This window comes from Acartia tonsa, chromosome 1 (genome assembly GCF_053477335.1).
Source record: "Acartia tonsa isolate MP-2025a chromosome 1, ASM5347733v1, whole genome shotgun sequence".
Taxonomy (NCBI): domain Eukaryota; kingdom Metazoa; phylum Arthropoda; class Copepoda; order Calanoida; family Acartiidae; genus Acartia; species Acartia tonsa.
This window is the reverse complement of record NC_137260.1, coordinates 50300295-50325620: the sequence shown is the minus strand read 5'-3', so window position 1 is coordinate 50325620 and position 25326 is coordinate 50300295. Positions and strand designations below refer to the sequence as shown.

Sequence of the window (25326 nt, the reverse complement as noted above, 5' to 3'; positions counted from 1 at the left end):
TAAGAAGTAAAAATTGTAAAAGATATAATTATACTTTAACCAATTGAAGAGTGCTAAGACTATTTTCTAGCTGTTTTGTTTCCCAACCAGCTGTAAGGATAGATAGTTAGAGTATATGTATCATTTATAAGTGCTTAGCCAAATCACAATTGTCTTTAAAAAAAAACATGGCTAAAAGTTATAAAATTAAGCACTGAATTAGATTATTGATACATAAGAAAGAAATTAAAATAAATAATAAATTCTTTCACAAAAGTGCCAGTTGAGTACTGATAACGCAACCCTAATTTTGAAAGAAATCTGTGCTTATTAGAGTCAGATATGTGAAAGTGTCGTTTTGTTTTATGCAATCAGAACCTCCTATAAAATAGTCACATATACATAATTTTAAAATTTGTATTGTTTAGTTTTGTCCCCAAAAGCACGTTGTGGTCCATAGTGAATTGTCGTGTGCTAGCACAGGTTTACTGTCCCTGCGCCCGCCAGCAACTTTACGACCAAGGTGTCACAATTAGGCCACACACACGCTCCTCAAGCGGGTTTATTAAATGTTATGGCACCCTGTATTACAGCTCAATATGTGTCAACTAATTAATTGTTTTGTACTGTGCTTTGTAGCATTTGAATGACTAAAGAACTAAACCCAAAACTATCCAGGTCCTTCTAACAGCTTCATGGTTTTTAAGACCAGAAAGTTTTGGTTTCAAGAATATTTGACAATCCTAGATTGTCTTCAAGAATGAATTAAAAGTCCAGGATTTTTATTTTTCAAATAAGGCGTTAATGTGTAAATGATGAACTTTGCAATTGAGTAATCTACTAATTCATAATTTAAAATAAATATTTATCATATTGAATTCTTTTGAAATAACTTTTTTTCAAAAATTGAGTAATTTCTTTTATTGTTATTCTGTTACAAAAAATGTATTTCGCTCTCTCTTTTCTGTTTAATACTGTCTCTCTTTAGTTTTTAAATAATTGAGTTAAAATAGATTTATAAACTACATAGTTTTCCTATGATTTTACCGTCTATAATCTAATTAATAAACTTATTTTCTATTGATAAACTCTTAAACTTCTATTTAATTAACATCTACTCTATATTTAATTTGTCTGTCAGTCAGTCAAAAAAATCATTGTGGAAAATTACCATGGTTTAAACAAAATAAACTGTATCTATTTTTTAACATGTTCTATAAGTCTAATATTTAAGCAAACGTATTGTAAATGTTTATGTATGTATGAATGTACATTTCTACTCATACTGAGCCAAGGTATTCATGGTCACTGAATCAACAAAACAAGTAAATCTATAAATCCATTTCCTAGATTTTTTGCATTTTAATTTTTTGAGACCTATTATTCATTAGAACATTAGCCCTGCTGGACTTAAATGAACTTTACTTAACTTAATGTTTCCTTTTCTTTCTCTTCGCGCGCTGTAATACAGGATAATACAGGACATACTTACATTTTGAAGACTTGATTATAGGGATGCTTCGTTTATAACATTGTACTTTTTTGTCCGAAGAATAGGTATTCAAAAAATCAGATTAATCGTATAATTTTAGCACATAACAATTTTTTGTTAAAAAGTTAAATCAATAAAGCTAAAATGGACGTACGAACATTCTTTTAATTATTTTAGAGTTGATACTCTAAATCGTACCTATCTACTACAGGAATCACAATGAAAAATTTGAAATCGATAGGACAGTTCTTACATTTCAAAATTAACGAAAAGAGCTAACCGTTCCACGAAAAAAGTTGATGAGGAAATCAATCATAGTACCTATATGTTTATGTTCTAATATGCTAAATACATGCCATTCAAACCCAAAGGTATATAAAACTACTCACTGGCTTCTGTAGTTGGAATTTCAATGAAATTATATCAGGAACAAATATTGAGAAAAATAATAGTAAAAAATAATTATATAACGTTTAGATAATTAGGCTAAGAGAAAAGAAATAATGTAAAAATGTTTGATTTTTCAAATAGTTTCTTTCTTTTTTCAATTCTAGCGGTTGCGCATCTAGCATCTAAGAGCTCTGTATTCGAAGGAGTAAGGAAAGTGGGAAAATAGCCGATAACCTAACAAAGATATGAAACTTAAATAGCTTAAAACCAGCCAGGGACCTATAAGAAGCTTCCACAAAAAGGAAAACTCAACCAGTTCAGTAGTTATCGACATTTTAAACTGAAAAATAACCTTATAGAATAGAATAGATTATTTTTAAGAAAACTTTTCCTCGTCTTTCTAAGATAGGCTGAAACTGTTATAATAAATAGGATTGTTGGAGTTCTGTATATATTTGTCTAATTGGTAATTAGAACATTTAGGTTGAATTAATGTATGGTAATTAGTATTGGGTAATACTGCATTTTAACTTGGAAATAGGGATAGGCCAATGAATATCAAATATTTCTTCTAATTCTTATGAAACTAAGAATGACAACACCCATAAAAGCGAAGCACTGAAATGGTAGGATAAACGGTTATTAACACTTGTATAGTGTCTGAACTAAATAATCAGTAAATTTGTTGAAAAACTGCTTGATACAGGATAATGATTATGGACATACTTACATTTTTAGGACTTGATTATAGAGTTGATTTGATTATAATATTCTTTGTTGTCCCATTAATCAATATATAAAAAATCAGATCTAACGGATAATTAGATCACATAAAAATTTGTTGTTGAAAAAGTAGAAAAATGGACGTACGGACATTCTGATACTGCGTATAGAGTTGCCACGCTTTCTAAATCGTACCTAACTACTACAGGAATCACCATGAAAAGTTTGAAATCGATTGGACAATTTTAACATGCCTAAATTAACGAATAAATGCTATCTGTCCCGGACGGACGGACCGACCCTAATTATAGAAAAGCTTCGCTTTAAATAATCTTCCTTCGATATCATATGATCATTTTTAAGTCAAAACCTAAATAATGTAAAACCTTCTGTCCTTCTGTCCTTCTGACATATATACTAACAGACATCCAGTTACTTTAGCAATTAGGATTGGAAGGAAGAAGGTACGAAGGTTAATTTCAGTGCTATTTTTTCCTATCCTTTACTGAATCACTAGCGAAATCGGATTCGTTTGAGATAGAAAGAAACCGTGCTGAAAACACATGTATCATAATCTACATGCCATTTAAGCTACTTAAAAATAACATAATTTTTACTTTTTTTGGTCGGCCCGTTTTGATTTGATTAAAAGGGCTGCTAAATTATGAGAGCTTCGCTTATTTGATGTTCCCATCCTGGTTATTATATCAATTACTAAATAGCGCCACTTTCTAAAATGCTTTTTTTCTGATATAAATGCCTGATGTGTCAATATTCTTGAAACAAAAAACTGTGTGTGTGTGTCACATATATCAGATTAAGGTGCCGGCAACTACATATTTACAAAAAAAAACATGTAGGTTGGGATTTTGTCAAAATAAATGAAAGCACTTGAAACAAATGATGGTACACAAAATTACTCTTCCACGAATTACAATTAGTGGTTGAAACGTTTGGACCTTCAACTCAATGAACCAACTAATCAAAATCCAATAAAAGTCTCCAAAGCTTTTGAGCCTACGAATAAGAAAACATTAATATAAAAATTTGGGGACTAGTGAGATTAACAGCTAATGTCCCCTTCCTCCCTGCATCAAAAAAATTAAACTGTATATTTTGAATCACTTTTTCACCAGAGTTTTGCGAACGGACGGACGAAGAGATAGAGTGAATAATTGAATAGATTCGCTAGAAGGCAAAAAAATATTAACGTATGGAAAAATGTTAAAAAACCACATTAACATTAATAAATTTATCGATGGCAAAAGTGCAACTTCTTACATAAATGGTTGTCGTAAAATTGTCAGGTATCCATAAGATTGACAAGACATGCCTATTCTGATCAGTTACATTGTCAAAGATATGCACAGCACAAATAATTATAAATACATGTTTTACAAATGGCCAGTACATACCTACCTACCACCTACTACTTTTAGGACATATTGACATACTGCTAAGAAGTAATGCTACTCTTAAACCCTCTGCTTATGTTTGTCTATCTAAGCATAACATATAACGTAAAACCACGTACATATCATCTAATTTGTAGAACACCGTGAGCAAAGCTCCTTTTGAAATATCTTTAGGCTTATGTTAATATTTTTGTACATTTTAAAATTGATAAAAAAGACTTATTTCTTAAAGAAAAGCAAATCTACAAATAGCTCTGTCTTTCATAGACTTTGTAAAAATGAAAAATTTTTAGAGACAACATAATTTTTAATTGTACCTAGATCTCCTTTAAATTATTTATTCAAAATAACTAAACCATGTCATGGGTTGTATTGTACATTTTAAAAAACCTTGAAGGAAAGAAGTAGGACTTTGCATGTTTACTTGATTTGCTGATATGGATCTCTACATGCCTCTAAAATTAGGCCTAGGCACAATCTAAAGTAGGCCTGTTTAAGCATGATCTACAATAGGCTCATAGACTACTATAGAAGAAGGGTCTGCTAGCTTATTTTAACTATTCCATCAAGAGAGGGAGGAGACACTGGGATGCAAATCATACCTGTCAATAAGATTTTATAAAGACATTCTCTTATTCGTTGATTTTAAAACGTTAAGAACTTAAATTTTGATTCAGTAGTTCTAAATGACAGTGCCTTAACTTTTCCATCAATAATTTTGTAAATCGTAATTTGGGTTGTACAATGTACATCAAATTTTCGTCCATTATCTTCTCCCTTAAGATACTTGATTTCACATAAGCTAGTAAAATACTTAAATTTTAAATTGCTCCTAATGTTAATTTGTTAGCTTTGAAAAGTAAATATGATTTATCTTTCAAAAGTAAAATACTTTTAATGCTTAAGCAACTTATCGATGGTATTCTATTATAAATTTTAGGCTTGTTTAGGCTATTTCTATTTAAAACGGCCACCTTGGATTGATCAAGGATACTTTATATTAAGGTCAGGCAATTTGCATATAATCTTGGAAAAGTTAACAAATTGAGATTATTAGTTACATCTAGAAAAAAAATACTAATTCTAGAGTTTCGATCTTGTTGAGCTATACTTTTATTTATACAGAAAAAAAATAAACAATTATTTCTTAGGAAACCAAAAAATACAATAAAATTTTAAAAAGTTTCTCACAAAGAGTATGAATAGTGCAAGGGGTGACTAAAATTTATGAATTAAGACAATTTAGAAATTAGTATAGTTAAATAGTTTTACATCTTAATAGTAAAAATTTCAATCTTTTGTAGTCGTCGACATTTTCGTTCTCTCAAAAGTAGGCACGAGTGATTTTTTATGAAATAGTCATAGCACACTTAGTTGATAACATTTTACCAATTGATTTTCAAAATATATGTATATTTTTTAATTTGCAATTCTTATATCCGGAAAAATCATAGCAGTAAACCTTTTGTCTTGGGGGGCTCGGGTTCGAGTCTGAACCATACCGTGTTACAATAAAGACGTTAATAAGTGAATATACTTATGGAGTGCATTAATAATATTTGAATTGGAATATCTTGGTCCATAAACAGGACTGAGTATTTTTAGACAAAGGTTTGGCTGTCTGATGAATATTCGTTTGCCTAAAACTTCTGGTGTTTCGATTTTCCATACTTAACCGTAGTGGAAATTTATATAAATGCAGAAATGGCTACCCGACTACTTATCTATAGTAATTTAAGTCGTCATCTTATAGAAAGGCAAATAGTCTTAACAAGCAGATAATTTACATTAGAACTTTACAACAACAGTTCTAATCCCTGTTTTCTTAATCTGGTCACGAAACCTTTTACAATGCTTTTAAATAAATAAACACATAATTTGGATAATTTACCCGCCAATTGGAAAATTTGTCATTCAAAAACCTGTTTGTTAAATCGTTAATATTTAAACAGTTTTTTCAAATAAAATATTAGTTTGATAGGGACGAAATAATTCAATAAAATTGAGATTTTAGAATTATAAGAAAGGAAATAATTTTAAAAATAAACTTTTGTGTCAAATATTTTAATGCCTATTCTTAGAAATATTATTTTTCGATTTTTAAAAACCAAAATTTAATGTAGTATAATTGCTGTGCTTCTTATGCACATAATTGTCCTTGTTTAATCGAAAACAAGTAGACTCGCTAACCGTATTTTTTACTAAGATTTTGAAAATGTCATACTAATAAGAATGACAAAATTATACAGAAGCGTTGCTAGAAAGATCGATAAATAATCTGCTTAAAGGCATTATATTTCTAACCTAATTTTTTTTGTGTAGATTGCGTTTTAAAGAAAACCTTTTCTCTACAAATTACGATATGAACCACCAAAATCTGTAAATTTTTAACTACGTTTAAACGCTTTATATATATCAATGAAATATTTCTTTTTAAACCCTTATTAAGTTTCAAACGAATCAATGTAATTTTAAACAAAACTAAAAAGTAACAAACACATGAAATATATTTTCTGATATTATATTTTCTTCTAGATCATGCAATTATTCTAAAAAAAACATGAAAATAATTATAATTACGAGCTAATATTTTAATAATAATTGTGTTGATAATAATGAGATAATAACAACTAACATATAATAATAATATTGTGTCACAGCCACATATGACAAAACAACTTGAAACTAATATCAATAATTAATAACAAAATTATAATAATAATAAAGAGAGATAAAGACATCGACATGATATGACATAGTTTATTTTTTTTAATTCTCCAGTTTTTTTTATAGCTGAACTTTGCTGGATCACTATCTTGCCATGGGGAAGGCAGAGGGTGGTGAAACGGCCCGGTCATCGCTCAGCGGTGAGTGAGGTGCTCCAGGGGAGTCGCCGGAGCGAGGAATGATGTAAGGTGAAAATCTGTGTGACTGTTTGGGTGATGGCAAGTCAGGTGACCGCGGTGAAGACAGGGAGGAATTTAAGGAAGATGGAATTGGTGAAGTAGGAATGGTCATTGTGGTGGGTGTTGATGTTCTCAAGGCGGCAGCGGCCAAAAGAGCAGGGTTGTACATGCCAAGGCTGGCCTGGATAGCACTGTACCTGGCCAACAACTCCTGGGTCAAGGGCAGGTGGTATGGGAACGGTGAACCGCCGGGGCCGCCGTGGTGGACTGGACTAGTGGCTGCTGGATGCTGGGTGGGCAACATGGGACGTGACTGGGGGTACATCATCATAAGGCGGGCCTTCTCAGCCGCCATGATTAGGTTATTGTTGGCCTCTGTGGACGGATGATGCTGGAAGTGCATCTTGGTGAAAGGATCCATGCCAGGCATACCGCCGGGCAGGCTGGAGCCGCCGAATGGGCTGCCGTAGGAATGATGGTCATCGTAATCTGAGCCAGCAGAATCACGGAAACCTTTGGCAAAAGGGTTTGACTCAATTTTAAGTTTGGTGATACATTGGTTTTGGTATGCTGTGACGGCTGTAAATTGTGTCTCGGGAAAAACAAAGGTTCTGTACTTTTCCTTCTCAATATCTGTGACTGGACCGTTCTGGCCTTCTGACCGCTTGACTAGATAAACGCGGGGCTGAAATTTGTGCATGGAGTTCAGGATAATCTGTCCGGTGTTGTCGGTCTCGTTGTTAGTAATTTTAACCTTTTCAAATCCTATCACTTGTTTTCTCAACTGTTCAGCTGTGAATGGGCCATCAGGGTGCGGGTGCAGGCGGTGTGGGGGAGCAGGATCAGCTTTGCCAGCCACCAGCCAGGCTGATCTGTGGTACGCATATCTGTATCTCTTGTTATCACAGGGTACAATATCAAGCAGGACAAGATACTTTACTCCAGGCTCAGCATCCAGGTTACCAAAACTAACCCTCACAGTTGGAAACATCCGCCGTCCTGTTCTGGTAATAATCATCTCAGTTCCAAATTCACAAAATTTATCCCACAGTTCCTTATTGTCCAAACTGCAACGAATAGGATCTAATTCTGCACAATTTGAAGTTTCTGTGACCCTACACTTTTTCTCCTTCTTGGGCACAATAACTTTATCAGAATCTGTGGAAGTATTAGTTGGGCTGCTGGTAGGACTAACTGTCTCTCTGATATCTTCAGGCTCTGACTTGATCACACTCTGCTGTTGCTGCTGCAGCTCCTCCTGCTTCTTCTGCAGGCCAGACATGATGGCAGCAATGCTGAAGTTTGTGGTCTTGGGCTGCTGGGTCATTCTTATTCCAGACATTATGTTCACGGTGTCTGCCGGTGGCATTGGCGAGAAAAATGTCATGTAAAAAGTTTTATTTTATTTATTTAACACAAGTATATTTTATTTCACTATATACTTTTCATGAGTTCTATTTATTTTATATAAGTATAAACTTATACTTGTAATAATAATTAAACTATGTCAAGCTTGAAAAGCAAACTGACTTGAAATCCTGATTTCTGTTTATGTACTGTGCTAACAGAAGTCAAGAGGAAACTGAAAATATGGTGATGAGAGTGCGGACAGCACCAGAAGTATCACAGAAAGGGGTAGTAAGGGGGGTGGGGAATATTGTGGTTGAAAGGGTTTGGGTTGGATAGAGGAGGCGCAATTAAGGGGGTGTGAAGGAGAGAAGACTGTATCAAAGTTTGTGTGTGTGTGTGTGTGGGCTGCTAGCGCCTCCGGCGGCGGCAAATTAGTACGGAAAATGGACCAATCACAGTGCAGAATTGGGTATTAGTAACTAGAACTTTGGCAAATCTTGGCCAATAGGAGGGCCGGGAGTAGGATTCCGTGAAATCTATTAGTGCTAGGTGCGAGTGTCAACACTACTATATACTTCATTATATACACATTCATATATTCTCTATCCATCTATCTATCTTTAACCCTCCCCCCCCCTTCTCTTCTTATCTTTCTTTTCTCCTCCCATTATATTTTAAGCGAAGCTTTCATATATTAAAGTCTATACGGTTACCTGCATTCAAAAATTATAAATGTTAAAATCGTCTTATCAATTCAATACCCTAAGGATTACATTAGAAATCATGAAAAAAATAGCATCCTTATAAGTATCACAAAAAAAAACTTCTCTTTTATGAATATGCTGATTTTTTCGATATCTTTAACAAAATTACATGATATCTTTCTGAATTATTAGGTTTTCTTTAATAGATATTGTCATTCTTGTTTTCTAATAATCTTTTGCTTAATATGAGACACACACATTCAAAAATTGTTGGGTGTTCTCAAACTATTTCAACATTTTGTCCTAATGATCAGAGCAAATATTTTGAAAACATTTCAAGATCACAAATTTGAGATGGAAAATTTATGACATGTAAATGTTCTGAAATCAATAACAAAAAATAAAGAAGAAAAATACTTTTATTGCAGTTTAAAATTTGACATTTTAGAAAAAATCATCAAATCCTAATAGTTTGTTCTTCAAAAAGATTTTTTATTAAAAGTAAGTTCTTTTTTTCCAACAAAGTAAAATTGGTTTTGTGAGAAAATTATACTTTTTATGATATTTAAAGAAGTTTAATAATTATGTTATAATGAGATGTTGAATAATATGCATATAAAATGCATGACAATACCAAGCATGAAAGTCTGGCATTAACCCAGGCTTGGCTTTTACACAGAGTTACAGTAGAATATTCATTTTATTTTCAATAAAACATACTTTACAAAATATTGACAAAACATTTAATAATTTTGATTCATCTCATTTTATTCAAAACTTTGATTTTGATCAGTGAAATGCTCGTATAACCTTAAAATAATAAAATACATGAAACTAAAATATTTTTATTGTTAATACTTTTTAATCATTACACGTTATTGATAAAAGACAATTTTAAACAAGGAATTATTTAAAATTTCAAAGTTATCTATATAAATAAGCAGAAGCAATCAAAGATTAAATAAATTATGGGTTTGGTGATTTTTTAGTTATCTAAAGGATAGATATTGTTAAGTTAAAACAAATGTAAAATATCATATTCAATTTGATTTAGGAATTTTCAATGGGTCAATTGAAGATAAATCAATGTTTTATTCAAACACAAATGGAGAAAAAGATAGGTCTAAAACTAATTTGTGTATTATTTGAGTCTAGGGATAGTTCTAGAATTAGTATTAGACTCTGCACTTAATTTTTTTTTTGTAGCATAGAAACTATAATATTTACGTTGTTGCTAACTTTTTTTTTTACATTTACTGGATTTGAGCTAAGCTAATCAAGATTATGATATATATTTTATATTACAAACAATTTCAAGAGTTAATTTTAGCCTTAGATTTTAAAGACTTTAATAGATATTTCTTTCATCGTATCATAAACCGCTTTCCGCGGATATAGAATGTACAATTATAATATTAAAACCAGTTTTTTTTAGCCCCGAGGTGCCGAAGGCACGGGCTAAAAAACTGTTTTTAATCTTATGATTGTACATTTTTATATTCGTAGAAAGCGGTTTATAATACGATGCTAGACATAGTTTTTTCGTATGTATGAGAACCGGTTCCTATCCACCGGATTCGAATAAATACGAGAAAATTCATTCTTGGTGTAATGTTAATATTTGTAGAAAATATATAGATTTATAATAATGCTCAGAGGTCTGCTGAAATTGTTATAATAGGGAAAATTTACTGGCGAAAAAGTTATAAGAAAATTCACTTCAATTGAAATTTTAATATAATTAATTACTTGAACTAATTGAGATACTATGAATGCTTTGATTCTTGTTTTCCCCCCCGAGTCGGACAAAACTATTTTCATCTGAGACAATTTGAATTTTCTTGGCACCAAAAAATAAATCAAGTGTTCAATACGATGAAACTATAAAAATAAATTAAAAACATCCAGAAAATTAGAAATGAATTTAATGAAAACTTTGCTAATTCTTTTTATGAAACTAGCGGCTACGCCCCCTAGAAGCCTCTAGGGGCACTAGTAGGAGGAAGAAATGTCGACCTCCTTCCATTTTAAATTTGAGTTTCAAAAGAGTTTTAAAATATATTTTTTAGGGGTGAGGGGGGTGAAGACTACCTCTTTAAAATAGTTTAAAACCTTCCCAGGACCTATAAGAAGCTTCACTGTAAAGGAGAACTATATCGGTTCAGCAGTTAGCGAGATCCTTCGAGACAGACAAAAAACACTTACTACTTTATACAGGATGGCTTTATATTATCATTATTATTTTGAATATACTAAAAAATCAAACGCGGAAACCAACTGAAAATGAAACAAATAAAAAACCTCCACTACTTCCCGTATCATGTCTCAAAAACCACAAAAAAAGTTTTGCAAAAAAAATGTCGGAAAAATAAAAGAGGGGGCTTATTGCTTGTGTGTCGCTAGTTTTTTTTTCTGTTTTCTTCCAGTGGTAAAATATACACCGCCAAAAAATGCAATTATTTTTGGAAAGGCAATTTTGTTTTGCAGTTGAAATATGCATTAATATGTGGATATTTGTGAAACATATATGATTTTAGACCCTATTTTATAATATTTGAAATGCCTATATTAATTATAAATAACCAAAATGTCATAATCAAACATTTTTTTGTAAATATCATAAAAAATAACAATTTTCGACCAGACATACTGCAGTAGGTAAAAACTTTTTTCAGTTTATTGTAATTTTAAAAATTAAACAAAATCACAAACAAGAAAATGAAAGATTTGATCGTAAGGAGCGCCAATAATTAAATCTTAAGATTTAAATTGCGGCATTGCTTTGCATTTTATAATCCTTGTTAGCTTTCTTGAATGGCTTGCGCTAATATTATTAATCTTTAAAGAAGTCTTTAGAATTATATAACTTTATTTCGCTCTTTCTTTAAACTTCTCAAATCCTTATAAAGAATAAAAGCCGAAAATTTATCAACTCTCGCCTAATTCCTAGCGTTGTCTAGTTGTAGCAAAGCTGATAAACAGACCGACTTAGAGTTTTAACTTTTAGCGAGATGGATAAATACGAGCAAATTAGCATTGCACCAAATCTTAGGTTTGGGATTTTCGTACAGGTGTCTGTGTGGGTGTGTGTGTGTATTTGTGTGTGTTAAAGCTACCATTTTCGGAGAAAGTTTCATGGAGGAGGAGGAGACAAGAGGAGAGGGGGAGGGGTGCAATTCTTTGTCTACAAAACCAAAAATTTGTGGGGAGGGGGGGGGGGATAATTTGGAATTAATACCATACATAGGTCGGTATTCATTGAAAAGGACAAGAATTTGCGGTCATTTTAATTGATAATATGTGGCGAAGACAACCGAAGTTTTGGGGTTCTCTTGTATGTAGACTCCAGAGAAAATTAGGGAACATAGCGCCAGCTGCAGAATTTGTTCTTATTGAAAATCGCAACGAAATATGCCTATATTTATTTATTATTTAAGGCTATCCTATTATAAAAAGTAGTAAGCTTTTTTTGTCTGTAGATAAGGATCTCGCTTAACCGATATGTTTCTCCTTTGCAATGAAGCTTCTTATAGATCATCAGGTGGTTTTAGGTTATTCTATTTTTATAAATAAATCTGAGTATGGTTTTAGGCTATTTTCTACCCTTGTATAACCCTTCGAATATTGTATCCCTAGATGCCAGTGGCGCAGCCGCTAGAAGTAGATAATGTGTCTAATTTTGCTTGGGTAACCAAGGTGAAATTGTTTTTTGGTGGTGATTCTAGAAAAATAGAATAATGGATAAAATGTATGTTAGAAAATATTTTAAAAACTACTAGAATCTTTTAAGGGAAGCTTAGTATTAGACCTGAACAGATTTAAAGAAGAGTAAAAAAATAAAGAATCGTTCAATAATTAATTTTATGCAAAACTTTTTAGATTTTAGACAACAGACAATTCATGTAAAGTTATCATGAATAATAATGTCAAAGGGTGCGTCAATTAATTTTTGAAAACCACCCCAAGCTGTTAATTTGCTACTATACTTTGTATCAAAGGTTTTGTATCAGACATAAGAACCGATTATTATGTGTTTAGAGGCGGGACCATATGAATTTGAAACTTTTCTTTTATTTGGGTTTGTACGGCTGTCATTTCATGTTCTAGTTCAGTAATCTATTTCTATGTTTTAGACGGGTTGGCTTTTCTGTTGGAAGGAAAGCCCTCCCACAAAATAGATAGATTTAAAAATCTCCATGGGACCTATAAGATGCTTCAATACAAAAGAGAAACATATCTGTAAAGCAGTAAGTGAGTGAGATTTTTAGATACAGACAGATATTCGGTTAGTTTAGCAAATATGATAATACATATTACATTAGTTTCTCTTAAAACCCATTGTTGTAATTGTAACTTTTTAGGGAGCTAAGATTTTTAAAACAAGGCTCCTTTTAACATCCTCCCGTCCGTACGTCAGACACAGGGACCGATTATTAAGTGTTTAGAGGAGGGACAATATTACCTACTATAATATAGCGAGACTTTTCTATGATTTAGTTATGCTCGTCTGTCAGACAAAAGAACCGATAATTATGTGTTTAGAGGAGGGTAACTAGTGTAACAATTAATACCTACTTAGATTATACTTGCGGAGCTTTCTATATTAAAGATATATACGTCTGTCAAAGAGACCGAGTATTGAGTTTTAGGGGCGGGAAACATACTTTTGAACTATTCAAAGCGAAGTATTTATATATATAAGTTATGTAAGGCTTAGTTAAAACACAAAATATTTAAATATATATATACTATACATAAATAATGATTCTTCTGACGATTTGACAGGTGACCAAAAAAGTCTTACGTCCTGTGAATACTTTGATAGAATCATATTTTTTACTTTTTTCGTATCGGTCTTTTTTTAAATTAAACTCTTTAATTAGCTAGCAATTTTTATGTGATTTAATAAATGATCCTATATATCTGATTTTTAGTAGCGAAGCTACTCTATAATTCACTTTGTCCGTCCGTCAGTCAGTCCGTCAGTCCGTAACGCTATGGGGGAAATGGGATTTACTCAGCTCCTATAAAAGATAGAATGCTGAAATTTTTTGACAACATTCCCATCATTAAGGAGCACAACTGACTTTAAAACATCATTGGCGTTCGGACCGATTTTTAGCAGGTTTTAGGCTATTTTTATATTTTTCACATTTTTCTCCATATCTTCAGTGTTTATGGTCCGATTTTCAAATTTTTTTCAGTTACAGATATCAAAATTAAATTTCCCGTCGTTTAAAGGAACAACCATGAAGGCCAGACTGCCTTTTCAGCAGGTTTTAGGCTATTTTTATATTTTTAAAATTTTTCTCCATATCTTCAGTGTTTATGGTCCGATTTTCAAAATTTTTTCAGTTATAGATATAAAATTAAATTTTCCGTCTTTTAAAGAAAACAACCATGACGGCCAGACTGCCTTTTTAGCAGGTTTTAGGCTGTTTTTTATATATTTAACACTTTTCTCCATATCTTCAGTGTTTATAGTCCGATTTTCAAAATTTTTCAGTTATAGATATCAAAATTGAATTTCCCGCCTTTTAAACAAAATAACCATGACGGCCAGACTGCCTTTTTAGCAGGTTTTAGGCTATTTTTATATTTTTAACACTTTTTTCCATATCTTCAGTGTATATGGTCCGATTTTCCAAATTTTTTAAGTAAAGGATTTAAAAATTAAATTTTTTGTCGTTTTAATAAAACAACCATGACGGCCAGACTGCCTTTTATTGGGTTTTTGGCTATTTTTATATGTTTTACATATTTCCCCATATCTTTGTATATTTTGATGCAATTTTCAAACTTTTATGGGATATCTGTATCAAAATAATTTTTCCCATTGTTATGAGCATCTTTAATATAATTTACTTTGACCATCGTCATCATGCAAAATAAAACAAGGTTTCATGTTTATTTTATCCAATAAATCTATTCTTGATCTTAGTAAAAACCTTTTAAATCTACGTATTCCAATCGACGATTTTTTGTGCTTCGCTACTTATGGATGTTGTCATCCTTGTTAAATACTGATTCGTAGGAAAACAAATTACAATATTTTAAGCGAAACATCTCCACAATCAAGTCCTAAAAATGTAAGTATGTCATTCAGTAAACTGCATACAAAAGCTTTGCAACAAATTAGGTACAATTTTTTTCAAAACTTATTAATTCATATTTTGCTTATTTAGTTCTGACACTCAATAAGAGTAAGTGTTCGTTTGTCCTACCGTTTCAGACCTTTGCTTTTATTAATGTTGTCATTCTTGTTAAAATAATACACACTTATTCAGGGGCGTCCAAGCTTTTTTTTTTGGGGGGGGTAAAAAAATTTAGGGGGGGGGGTAATTCGTGTTTGGGGGGGGTAAAATGGCGCGCGAAGCGCGCCGAAATTTTTTTTTACCCCCCCCAAAATTTTTACCCCGGGGGTAAAATTTGATTGGGGGGGGTAATTACCCCCCCTAAAGTCTGTTGGGGGGGTAAATACTCCCCCCAAATCTGTTGGGGGGGGTAATTACCCCCCCCAAACTAATTTACCCCGGGGGTAAAATTTTTGGGGGGGGTAATTTAATTATGTAAAAAAAGCACCTACCTAATCTATTAAGTTAATAAGTACTATCCTATAACATAAAGTAGTAAGTAAGGTTTATTTGACTATAGCTTCAGATTTCATTACTTTTAATACTGAGTTCTCCTTTTTAGGAAAGCTTCACATAGATCCCATGATGGTTCCACACTATTATAGGTCAATCCTTTGACATCCTCCCAAAAGAAATCGCCTATAGAAATTCTTTTCATTATTTAATGAAATATTTAATTTAGTTAGGTATCTATTTTATGGAATCTTCAGTGCTTTACAATTACATCATAGATCCCGGGGATGGTTTTAGCCCTTATAAAGGCCCAAGCAAATAAAACATGATCAAACTATTAAATTTTTTGTTATCATGGTCTTCAAGATCTGATTTATTTGAAACATTAGGATATACTTTTCTTTAACTATTAGGAGACCAAAGGAGGAACATAAAATATATTACACCTCAAGGCTCGAGTCACACTATGACTTTTTTTTTGGGGGGGGGGGGCGGGGATTACTCCCTCCCCCCCCCAAAAAAAAAATTTTCAGTAAAATTTTTTTTAAGAACATTCAATTTGGGGGGGGGTAAATACCCCCCCCAAAATTTTTTTTTAAAGAACATTTATTTTGGGGGGGGTAATTACCCCCCCCAAAATCGTTCGGGGGGGGTAAATACCCCCCCCAAAATCGTTGGGGGTGCCTACGGCACCCCCAAGGTAGGGGTAATTTTTTTTGGGGGGGGGTATTGTTCAAAATATTTTGGGGGTGCCTACGGCACCCCCAAAATCGTTTGGGGGTGCCAAATGGCCCATTACCCCCCCCCTTGGACGCCTATGCACTTATTACCAAGAACCATAAAGTGCGAGAGTTAGGGGAGGGGTGGATTAATGGGACCGAAAAGTGGCCAATAAAAGTAGGTGGAGTCGATAAGGATAAAGGATTTATATGTAATATTAATTGATAATGATGTACTAATTTAAAATGCGGCATTTTCCTTCAGATAATAAAGTGATAAGATATCAATAGGATTAAAAAATCTACCAAATTATTGAAGATTCGGCAATCAAGATTTCATATTTTGTAATTGCTGCGCAAGTTTGGATACAAATATTTTTGTTTATTTTTTAAAAGCGAAGCTTTTCTATAATTAGGGTTGGTCCGTCCGAGATAGATAGCTTTTATTCGTTAATTTAGGCATGTTAGAATTGTCCTATCGATTTCAAACTTTGCATTATGATTCCTGTAGTAGTTAGGTACGATTTAGAAAGCGTTGCAACTCTATAATCATTACCAGAATGTCCGTACGTCCATTTAAAACATTTGATTTTTCTACTTTTTTGACAGCAAATTTTTATGTGATCTAATTATCCGTTTGATCTGATTTTTGGTATATTGATTCCTGGAACAACAAAGAACAATATTATAAGCGAAGCAAAGTCCCAAAAATGTAAGTATGTCCATAAACATTATCCTGTATCAAGCAGTTTTTCAACAAATTTACTTACAATTTTGCTTCGACTCTTATACTTCTATATTCTGATTATTCAGTTCAGACACTATACAATTGTTAATGTCCGTTTGTCGTACCGTTTCAGTGCTTCGCTTTTATGGATGTTGTCATCCTTGTTTCTGTAAACCAATGAAAAATGATAGTATTGCAAACATTGCAACGCGTGCTTACAGCAAAGTATTTTATGTTTATTTATCAGAGGGATTAGCAGCCGCAATTATTTAGAGTGATTTTAGTTGAAAAACTTACAAAAATTATAGCTTGTTGCGGTTTCAACTGCTGAACCCTGAATTAAAAAATAGTTACCTTTATAAATATTAAGTAAGAAACACTAAATCAAAAACCAAATTATTTTCTTTAAAAAAGGTACATTTTTAAACATTTATATAAGTCAATTTAGTAATGAAAAAAAAATATATATATACTGCAGTTAAAGAGAGTTTCCATTGGAATTAAATGATTGAAATGTTGAAATATATAAGATAACCAAACCTATTTGGGAGTCTTTTGTTTAGATATATGTAGGTAGTGCTACAAGTATTTATTTCAAATATCAATCATCTTTCAATAAATATTAAACTCCAGAAATTGTTTTGATTGTCTAAAATAATTAGTCAAGGGGCACCCTATAGAGTATGAGATATATATTTCTACTCAGAGATCTAAGAAGGAATAAAAAAGTCGCATTTATAATTAACCTATTACAAAGAAAAAATCCACATTGAAATAAGCGAAGCTTCTGTCTAAGTTTGGTATTATGTAAGTCCGTGCGACGCCCTGTCCGTCATTAAGAAATAGTCATGCATAAACTTGCTTAAGGATTTCAACACCCCAATTAATTTGAATAGGAAAGGTATGCCTTCCCCCTTTTTATCTTCTTAAATAATAAACCCTTATTGCAAAACACTGGGCACGCCAGTAAGACAAGTTAATTGAATATATATTTTGCAATCTTATAACAAATAATTTCATCTTAATAAGCTTAATGCTGAACCTACCTTTTACCTGTTCACATTTTATGATACTTTACTGTTCTTTTCTTTTATAAAATTGGAAGTTCTTAATGTAACATTAATACATTTTCAAACTTTGCATGATTAAAACTAATAACAAAAATTTCATCCAAAAGTAATTGAATCCTCTTTTAAACCTGTTTTAACCTGTTTAAATGTATCTTTATTCCTGTGTATATGAAACATATAGGAAATATCCTAATGTGTAATTAATGATTTTAGAACAATTTCCTAAATAATTTAATTATACAGATTTGATCCGTAAGGGGAGACCTCTGATTACAAAAATTTTGTCGTTGATTGATGATTTTTACCAAAATTGTCGTTTTTGATATTAATTGATTTTTAAAAGCAAAGCTACTCAATACATTATTTAAGTTGTACACATATTTTGTAACTTCATTTCCATGTATATTAAGGGATACGACAATCCTATTATTTAAAGTACTAAGGTTTTTTGTCGATAGCTTAAGATTTCTATAACAACTTAACTGATAGGGTTCTCCATTTTAGTGAAGCTTTACATAGGGATTGGGTTGGTTTTAGGCAATTTTAGTTTTACATTTAGAATGGTTTTAGTCTTTTTTATATTCTTCCCTGTCCCTTAGAATACAGGGTCCCCATATGCTGGGGGGCAGATAAATAAAAAAAAGATATACAAAGTCATCGAATAAGATGGAAAAATTGTTGAATCATCCCTTTTATTTCAAATGAAAAATATAAAAAAACAATATATTTTTTTATGTAACTGATCATCCTTGTTGTTATATGATAGATTACACAAGAGGTTAAGTATATAGTTATTAGAAATAAAAGAAAATCAAAATTATAGATTGATTTATAATTTTCAAACCTTAAGTTAATTAGCGTAGCTACTCTAATACAATATACGGAGTAATATTTTTTTTGTCTTAAGCTTAAGATCTCAAAAAACTGCTGAACCGATTAGGTTCTCCATATTAGAAAACCTTCAAATAGAACCTGTAATGGTTTTACGCTATTTTATTTTAAGATTTAGGTCTTGGATTGGTTTAAGCTCTTTTTCTATTAAAAGATGATTAATATTTGAAATAAATAGTTGGAATTACTTATAGTTATACCTAGAACCTACATATAGCTGAACACTAGGACTCCAATAAAGGTATGATTAGCTTTTATGGGCTATACTTAGGGGTGAAAGATATATCTCTCCCACCAGACAGATACACAATCTTATTTACTAAACTCAAGATTTAAAACTGAAGAAATCCAGCAAATATCAAAGCAGACAATAGTTATCTGTACATATGTGTATTTGCAATTAATGCAGGATGGTAGTATTGCAATCAATCAAAGAATAATTTAGATTATCAATTAGAGTGTTTGATTCTTAATAACCAAAAACATTTGGACGCTTATAGCAACAAAGACAAAGTTATTTTCACTTTATTATACCCGTTGGTACAAAAAATAATTGAAGATGCATATCTCATATAACAGCTAATCAATATTTTTTTTAGCTCACTGTCTCCGTAATTTTGTATGACAGACGTTAAACGGATGTCTATAATATATGTATTTATAGGGTAGCTGCGATTCCAATAATGATAAGCAAAATTAAAATTATGATCATAATCATCCATCATGTATTTTAAATGAAGTTGAAAAAGAGACTACCTGACCTTTTGGCAATAGTATTCCATGCACAATTAATGAATACAATAGTTCAACAGGCAGATTAATGAACCCCGCAGGGGCGGGGCTGATACTTTAATTGGGGGAGGTGCAGAGGGGTGAGAGAGGGGAGTATAGCTAGTGCAAATTGTAATGACATATCAGCTAATTGCAACCTTATATCTCACACCAAATTTTAATACACAAATTTTTGCAAAGGTTTGTACATTTCAAATTTTATTATTTGGTTATTTGTAAACTTACGCAATAAAATTCTTTACTTTAGCAATATTGAATTTCTATCTTACTTATCAAAAACATAATAAAACCCAATAAAAATTGAGATGAAAATAGGATTTCATAAATCTTTATATGTTAAAATCGTTGGTTGAACTAATTAGAATTAATATTGTAAATGAACAGTTCTTATAATTTGCAATGAAGTGCGATACATTGCATGTTGATTATCCTGTAAATGAACAAAATATTGTGAAAACTGACCAGGGATAAACGAACATTAAAATTGAAAATTTAATAAATGCATAGATTGCCTAAACGTAGATTAAAATTCGTAATACTTGACATTATATTTACAACTAGCGGCTACGCCCCTAGAAGTCTCTATTTTACTTTTAATTTTATTTTTGAAAAGAAAAAGAATTTTTTTTTTGTGGGTTTGTTTTTTCTATGGGCAATTTCTCTTTGCAGGGTAGTGTTACCCTCCCCAAAACAGCTTCAAACCTTACCATTGTAGAGAAGAACCATATCGGTTAAGCGTTTAGCAAGATCTTTTCGGCACACAAAGAGACAGACCCAATAATGTTACTTTTATTAAGATTGTTGCATAAAATCGACATTACTGTTCCTTTTGTGCCTTGATTTAAGTAAATTGGCAATTAAAATGATTTTATTTTTAAATAGATATTTCAAAAATTTGACTATCCCTAAATCCTTGTAATAAAACCAGCAATTGTAAATTGTTGAATGGAGAGGGAAATTGTGAATGTATAAAACATACTTACACAAGTATGCAAAATTTTCGCCAGATTTGATAATTGCGCATATATGTAATTAATAGCGGCTACGCCCCTATATGCGTCTATTAACGGGGGGGAAAGGATGAGTCGATCTACCCCCACTTAAAAACAAATTTAAAAAATGTTTCTTTGTTTTTTGGGTGGGGTGGATGTTTTTCTAGGGACGATATGGTGGATAGTGCTACCTTCCCCCACAATAGTTATAAACCTTCCCAAGAACTATAAAAAGCTACACAAAGGAAAGCCATATCTGATCATCGGTTAGCGATATCCTTCGGTACAAAAAACTAACAGGCATCCTGTTACTTTTATATAAGAATTATCGAAGTCATTTAAGACTAAAGATTTAAATCATTTGGAAAATTAACTTATTTTTTTAGATTTTATTGATACAAGTTTAAAACTTATGATTTTAAACATGTGATTTGTCAAAAATGTAAAACCTATTCAATAATAATTAATCAAGTTATCTTTTTTTATTATTCTCTTTATCAGACAATTAATATAAACCACTTGAATGTTAATTAATTTACAACCTGGCAGGAATATTTACCTCATCATCTGGCATTTACAACTTTATTAAAATTTGTAATTAAATGACCATTTATCAGATTATTATTGAGGTCTTGATTTTCACAAAAAAATGGTGTTTTTGTAAAGACACAAAAAAGATGAAAAATATTATATTTAAAGTATAGGAGAGATTGAGAGTAAATAGATAAAAAGATAATCTTATCTAATTTTTGGGTTAATTGCTAATAAAAAATGATAATAAATGTTTGTGAAAAGGATATAAATATGTGTTTATGTCCCCCCATAAAACCAATATATTAAATATTATGTTGATACTGTGCTTCTTATAAATATAATTATTCTTGTTTTCAATGAGTTATCAGGCTGGTAAAAACCATGTTATTCACATTCTTCAGTTAGTACACCCGAATAAAAAAAATTCTCCTGAAAATTTGTGTAGTTTTGAATGTGCGTCTTTATTTTAATTCTCAAGAGATGTGTAAACTGTAAAATAGAAGAATCTTGACTTTACAGAGAATTAAAATTGTTTTATTGGTCCTGATGGTATCGAAAAAGGATAATTTAATTAATCGTTAGAAAATAATCACATAGATTTTTAAAAACAAAAGTATGTACCTTTAAAAAGTAATAGCACTAAAACTAATTTTTTTTTTTACCTTTTTTTAATTCAAATTAATTTTATTTTATATAAGGATAAGGCTTATTAATATTTTAACCAAAAAATGTTCTTTCTTTTTCATTATTTTCTAACTTTTAATAACTAATCTTTGATATAACATTTTTTTTTATATATTTACCATCTGATAAATAAATACAAATAGTTTTACATTATTATAATTAGCTCTTAAGTCTGGAATTTGCCTTCTTTGTAATTTTATAAAGAAATTATTATTTCGGAGATGTTTTTATTAAAAATATTGATTGTATCTCCATTAATTATAATTTAGATGTTTAAATATTTATTACTTTTCGTCAGTAACGGTTAACAAATTCTTTTTATTTTTTCTTAAGAAACTTTCATACCTAAGAGGTTCCAGGACAAACGAAGGAATGTAAAAATATTGATTTAATTAAGTATTTCTATACAGATTAGGCTAGGTTAAGATATGAATGTACAAATACGCCCCCCGCAGGGGTAAGGCAATTAAAAAACCTAGAAGATGGTGTAAAATAGGTTAGGTTAGGTTAAGTGTCCACTCCGACGTTTAGGACTCCTGCGCTTGTCCTAGGACCACCAAAGACATTAACATTTGATCTATTGCTGTTATGTAAGATGCCTGATATTTTTGTTTAAAGGACGAATGTCTGATATTTTGTGGATTAATTAAATTATTGCTATATATACGTAAGGACTTACTGACAAAGGTTGTCAAAAATTTAAATCTAACTTTACAAATTTTCCAATGAATATGTCATGTGAATGATGCATGTATATGATCAAAAGGGATATTTATACAACAACCAAAAAGATTTGTAAACATTTAGCAAATTTATTAATTGGCCAGTTTTCTAAAAATTTAAATCTGTTTTAAAGCATAGTAATGGTTTTTATTTCTTAAAAGGTAAAGCCGATATAGTTGTTATTTTCAGAGAAGCCGTGTGTAACTTTAAACATGATTTTAAGGTTTTGATTTACTTAAAGCTCTCATGCTCTCATCTCATTATAAGCTCTCAAGTGTAGGTTGTACTTGTAAAATAAGAAAATCATAAAAATACAATTAAAAAACCTAATTGATATATCATTTCATTTCTTAATAAAAGTAGAAAAACATTGGTTGTTTTGTAAAGATAATATTGATGTCTCTGATGGTGTACCTCTCAGAGAAGTAGACATGTCAATCATGCATTTTATGGAGGACACTCCAACTTTTCAATTAAATTACACATAAAAATACTGGAAATATGCAAAGTAGATTAACAAACTTTTCTATTAGATAGGTATGCGTATGTACAATGTACATATACCGTTTGAATCATAATGCTTTTACAGAATTTCAAAATAGTAGATTGTATTGATATATATTTGATATCCTATTATATAGAGTAGCAAGGTTTTTTTTTGCCTAAAGCTTTATAACTCTTGAACCGATTGGGTCCTCTATTTGAGGTTAGCTTCGTCCTGTGATAGTTTTAAGCTATTTTATTTTAGTCTTGTGATGGTTTAAACTGTTTTTTTAACCACTGCATACCCCTTTGAATTCAGAGCTAGGGGTGTAGCCGATAGTATTTATATTTTCAAATTGAAATTTCCTTTTTTACCTAAATCGTGGCACGTGCCTGGATTACTCTTGCAGGCAGACAAACAAGGTACAGACAAAATCATGCTAACATTATCATATTATACACATACAATTACATATAAATATATTATCAATATTGTACAGTTGCAACATTAAATTTATACAAAAAAAGATTTTATCGAATAGAACAATGCAATATAAAAATCAAGTTTTCATAATAAATAGTACAAAATGCTGAAAATTAACAATGACAATGAAAATGAAGCTCTTGATAGTGCCTATATCAGGCCAGAATAAATTTTAATTGACCAATAGTAGGCCAGTATGCAAAATGTTTATGGGCACTATAAAAAACTTTAATGGAAATAGTTGATTTTGTATTTCTACAACTATCTATTGATAGTATAACGATGGACATTATACAAACACACGCGAATTCATGTTGCATATGAATTATTTGTAATTTTGGTTCCGTGCATAAAGATAATCAATACCTTAATTTCAGAGAATTTTAGAGTGCTACAAAATAGCCAGCTTTTAAAATCATTGTAGAAGGAATAATTATGTTCGTAAGATTTGCAACAATAATATATAAAAGGAAACAATGAAGTATTATGCAGTAAGATTAGAAAAAAACGAAATTTAATTCCGCCAATAAACAAAATTATATATACTATAGTTAGAAAGAAGCTTTGCAAAAATTATTTAATTATTTGAAGCACCCCCCTTTAAAAGAAGATGTCATGAGATAGGAAGGGTATAATTATGTGAACTCTTTTTGCTATATTAGGATAATCATTATATGTATTAGAAGCAAAGCTTTTCTATACATTTATTTCAATCATCAACTTAAAAAAGCAGGAGGAAATGATATTTTTCTGTATTAGGATTATATTACTTTTTTATCTAAAATAAATTTAAATGTGAAGAAAAAAATCATAAACGCAATAGCAAATTAATTAGTAGGTATTTTTGTCAAAAACTTAAGATCTAAATAACTACTAAAATGATTGAATTCTCCTCAATATGGAAGCTTTACATAGGTCACGGGATGGTTTTAGACTATTTTATTATTTAGCATTTTGTCTTGGTATAGTTTTATGCTCGTGGCATATAGTTCTATACATTATCTTTTAAAATATTTGTATTATAGAAAAATCAACTATTTGACAATGTTTTTATGGTTCAGCTTTTGTTGTTATCCTTGGTTATTTTCATGTATATAGATAAATTGTAATTTATGATTTGTCTCGCTGCATATGTCATATTAGACTATTTAGTACTAGCGGTTACGCCCCTAGAGGCCTCAAGGGGCAGGTAAAATGATTTCTTTTCAATCTATGTTAAAAATTGTTTTGCGCTAGATGGGGTTAGTTATATGTGGTACACTCCCCCAAAATAGCTATAAACCTTCGCAGGACCTATGAGAAGCTACACTGTGAAGGAGAACCATATCGGTTCAGCGGTTATGAGATCCTTCGGTACTTACATACAGACAACACATTACTTTATTAGTATTTTGACAAGGACGATAATGTACAGAACACTGTTGTTTGGCGTAGAATTTTGGTCATCCAACGATTCTGCGACCTGTGTTGAACGATACTCAAACTATTCACTTAAAATAAAGAACTTAGCCAAAGTGATTTGAGGCATCATAACAGCTTTTATTCATTACCTTATGTTAAATCTTTTTACTGCAAAAACATTAAGACAAATTAATATTGAAAAAAAGTTTTTAAAAAGTTTCTGGTACAATATGAGTCTATTTTAAACATGATTGTTTATCATAAGAATAAATTATTTGTT

The 25326-nt window shown here is 31.1% G+C and overlaps 1 protein-coding gene across 1 annotated transcript; it reads right to left on the bottom strand.

Moving 5' to 3' along the window:
- Positions 1-6504: 6504 nt before the first annotated feature.
- On the bottom strand, positions 6505-8781 carry LOC145322959 (uncharacterized). Its single transcript, XM_080165353.1, has one exon. It carries the CDS (start codon positions 8290-8292, stop codon positions 6811-6813), a length of 1482 nt encoding a protein of 493 aa, XP_080021479.1. The 5' UTR covers positions 8293-8781; the 3' UTR covers positions 6505-6810.
- Positions 8782-25326: the final 16545 nt, after the last annotated feature.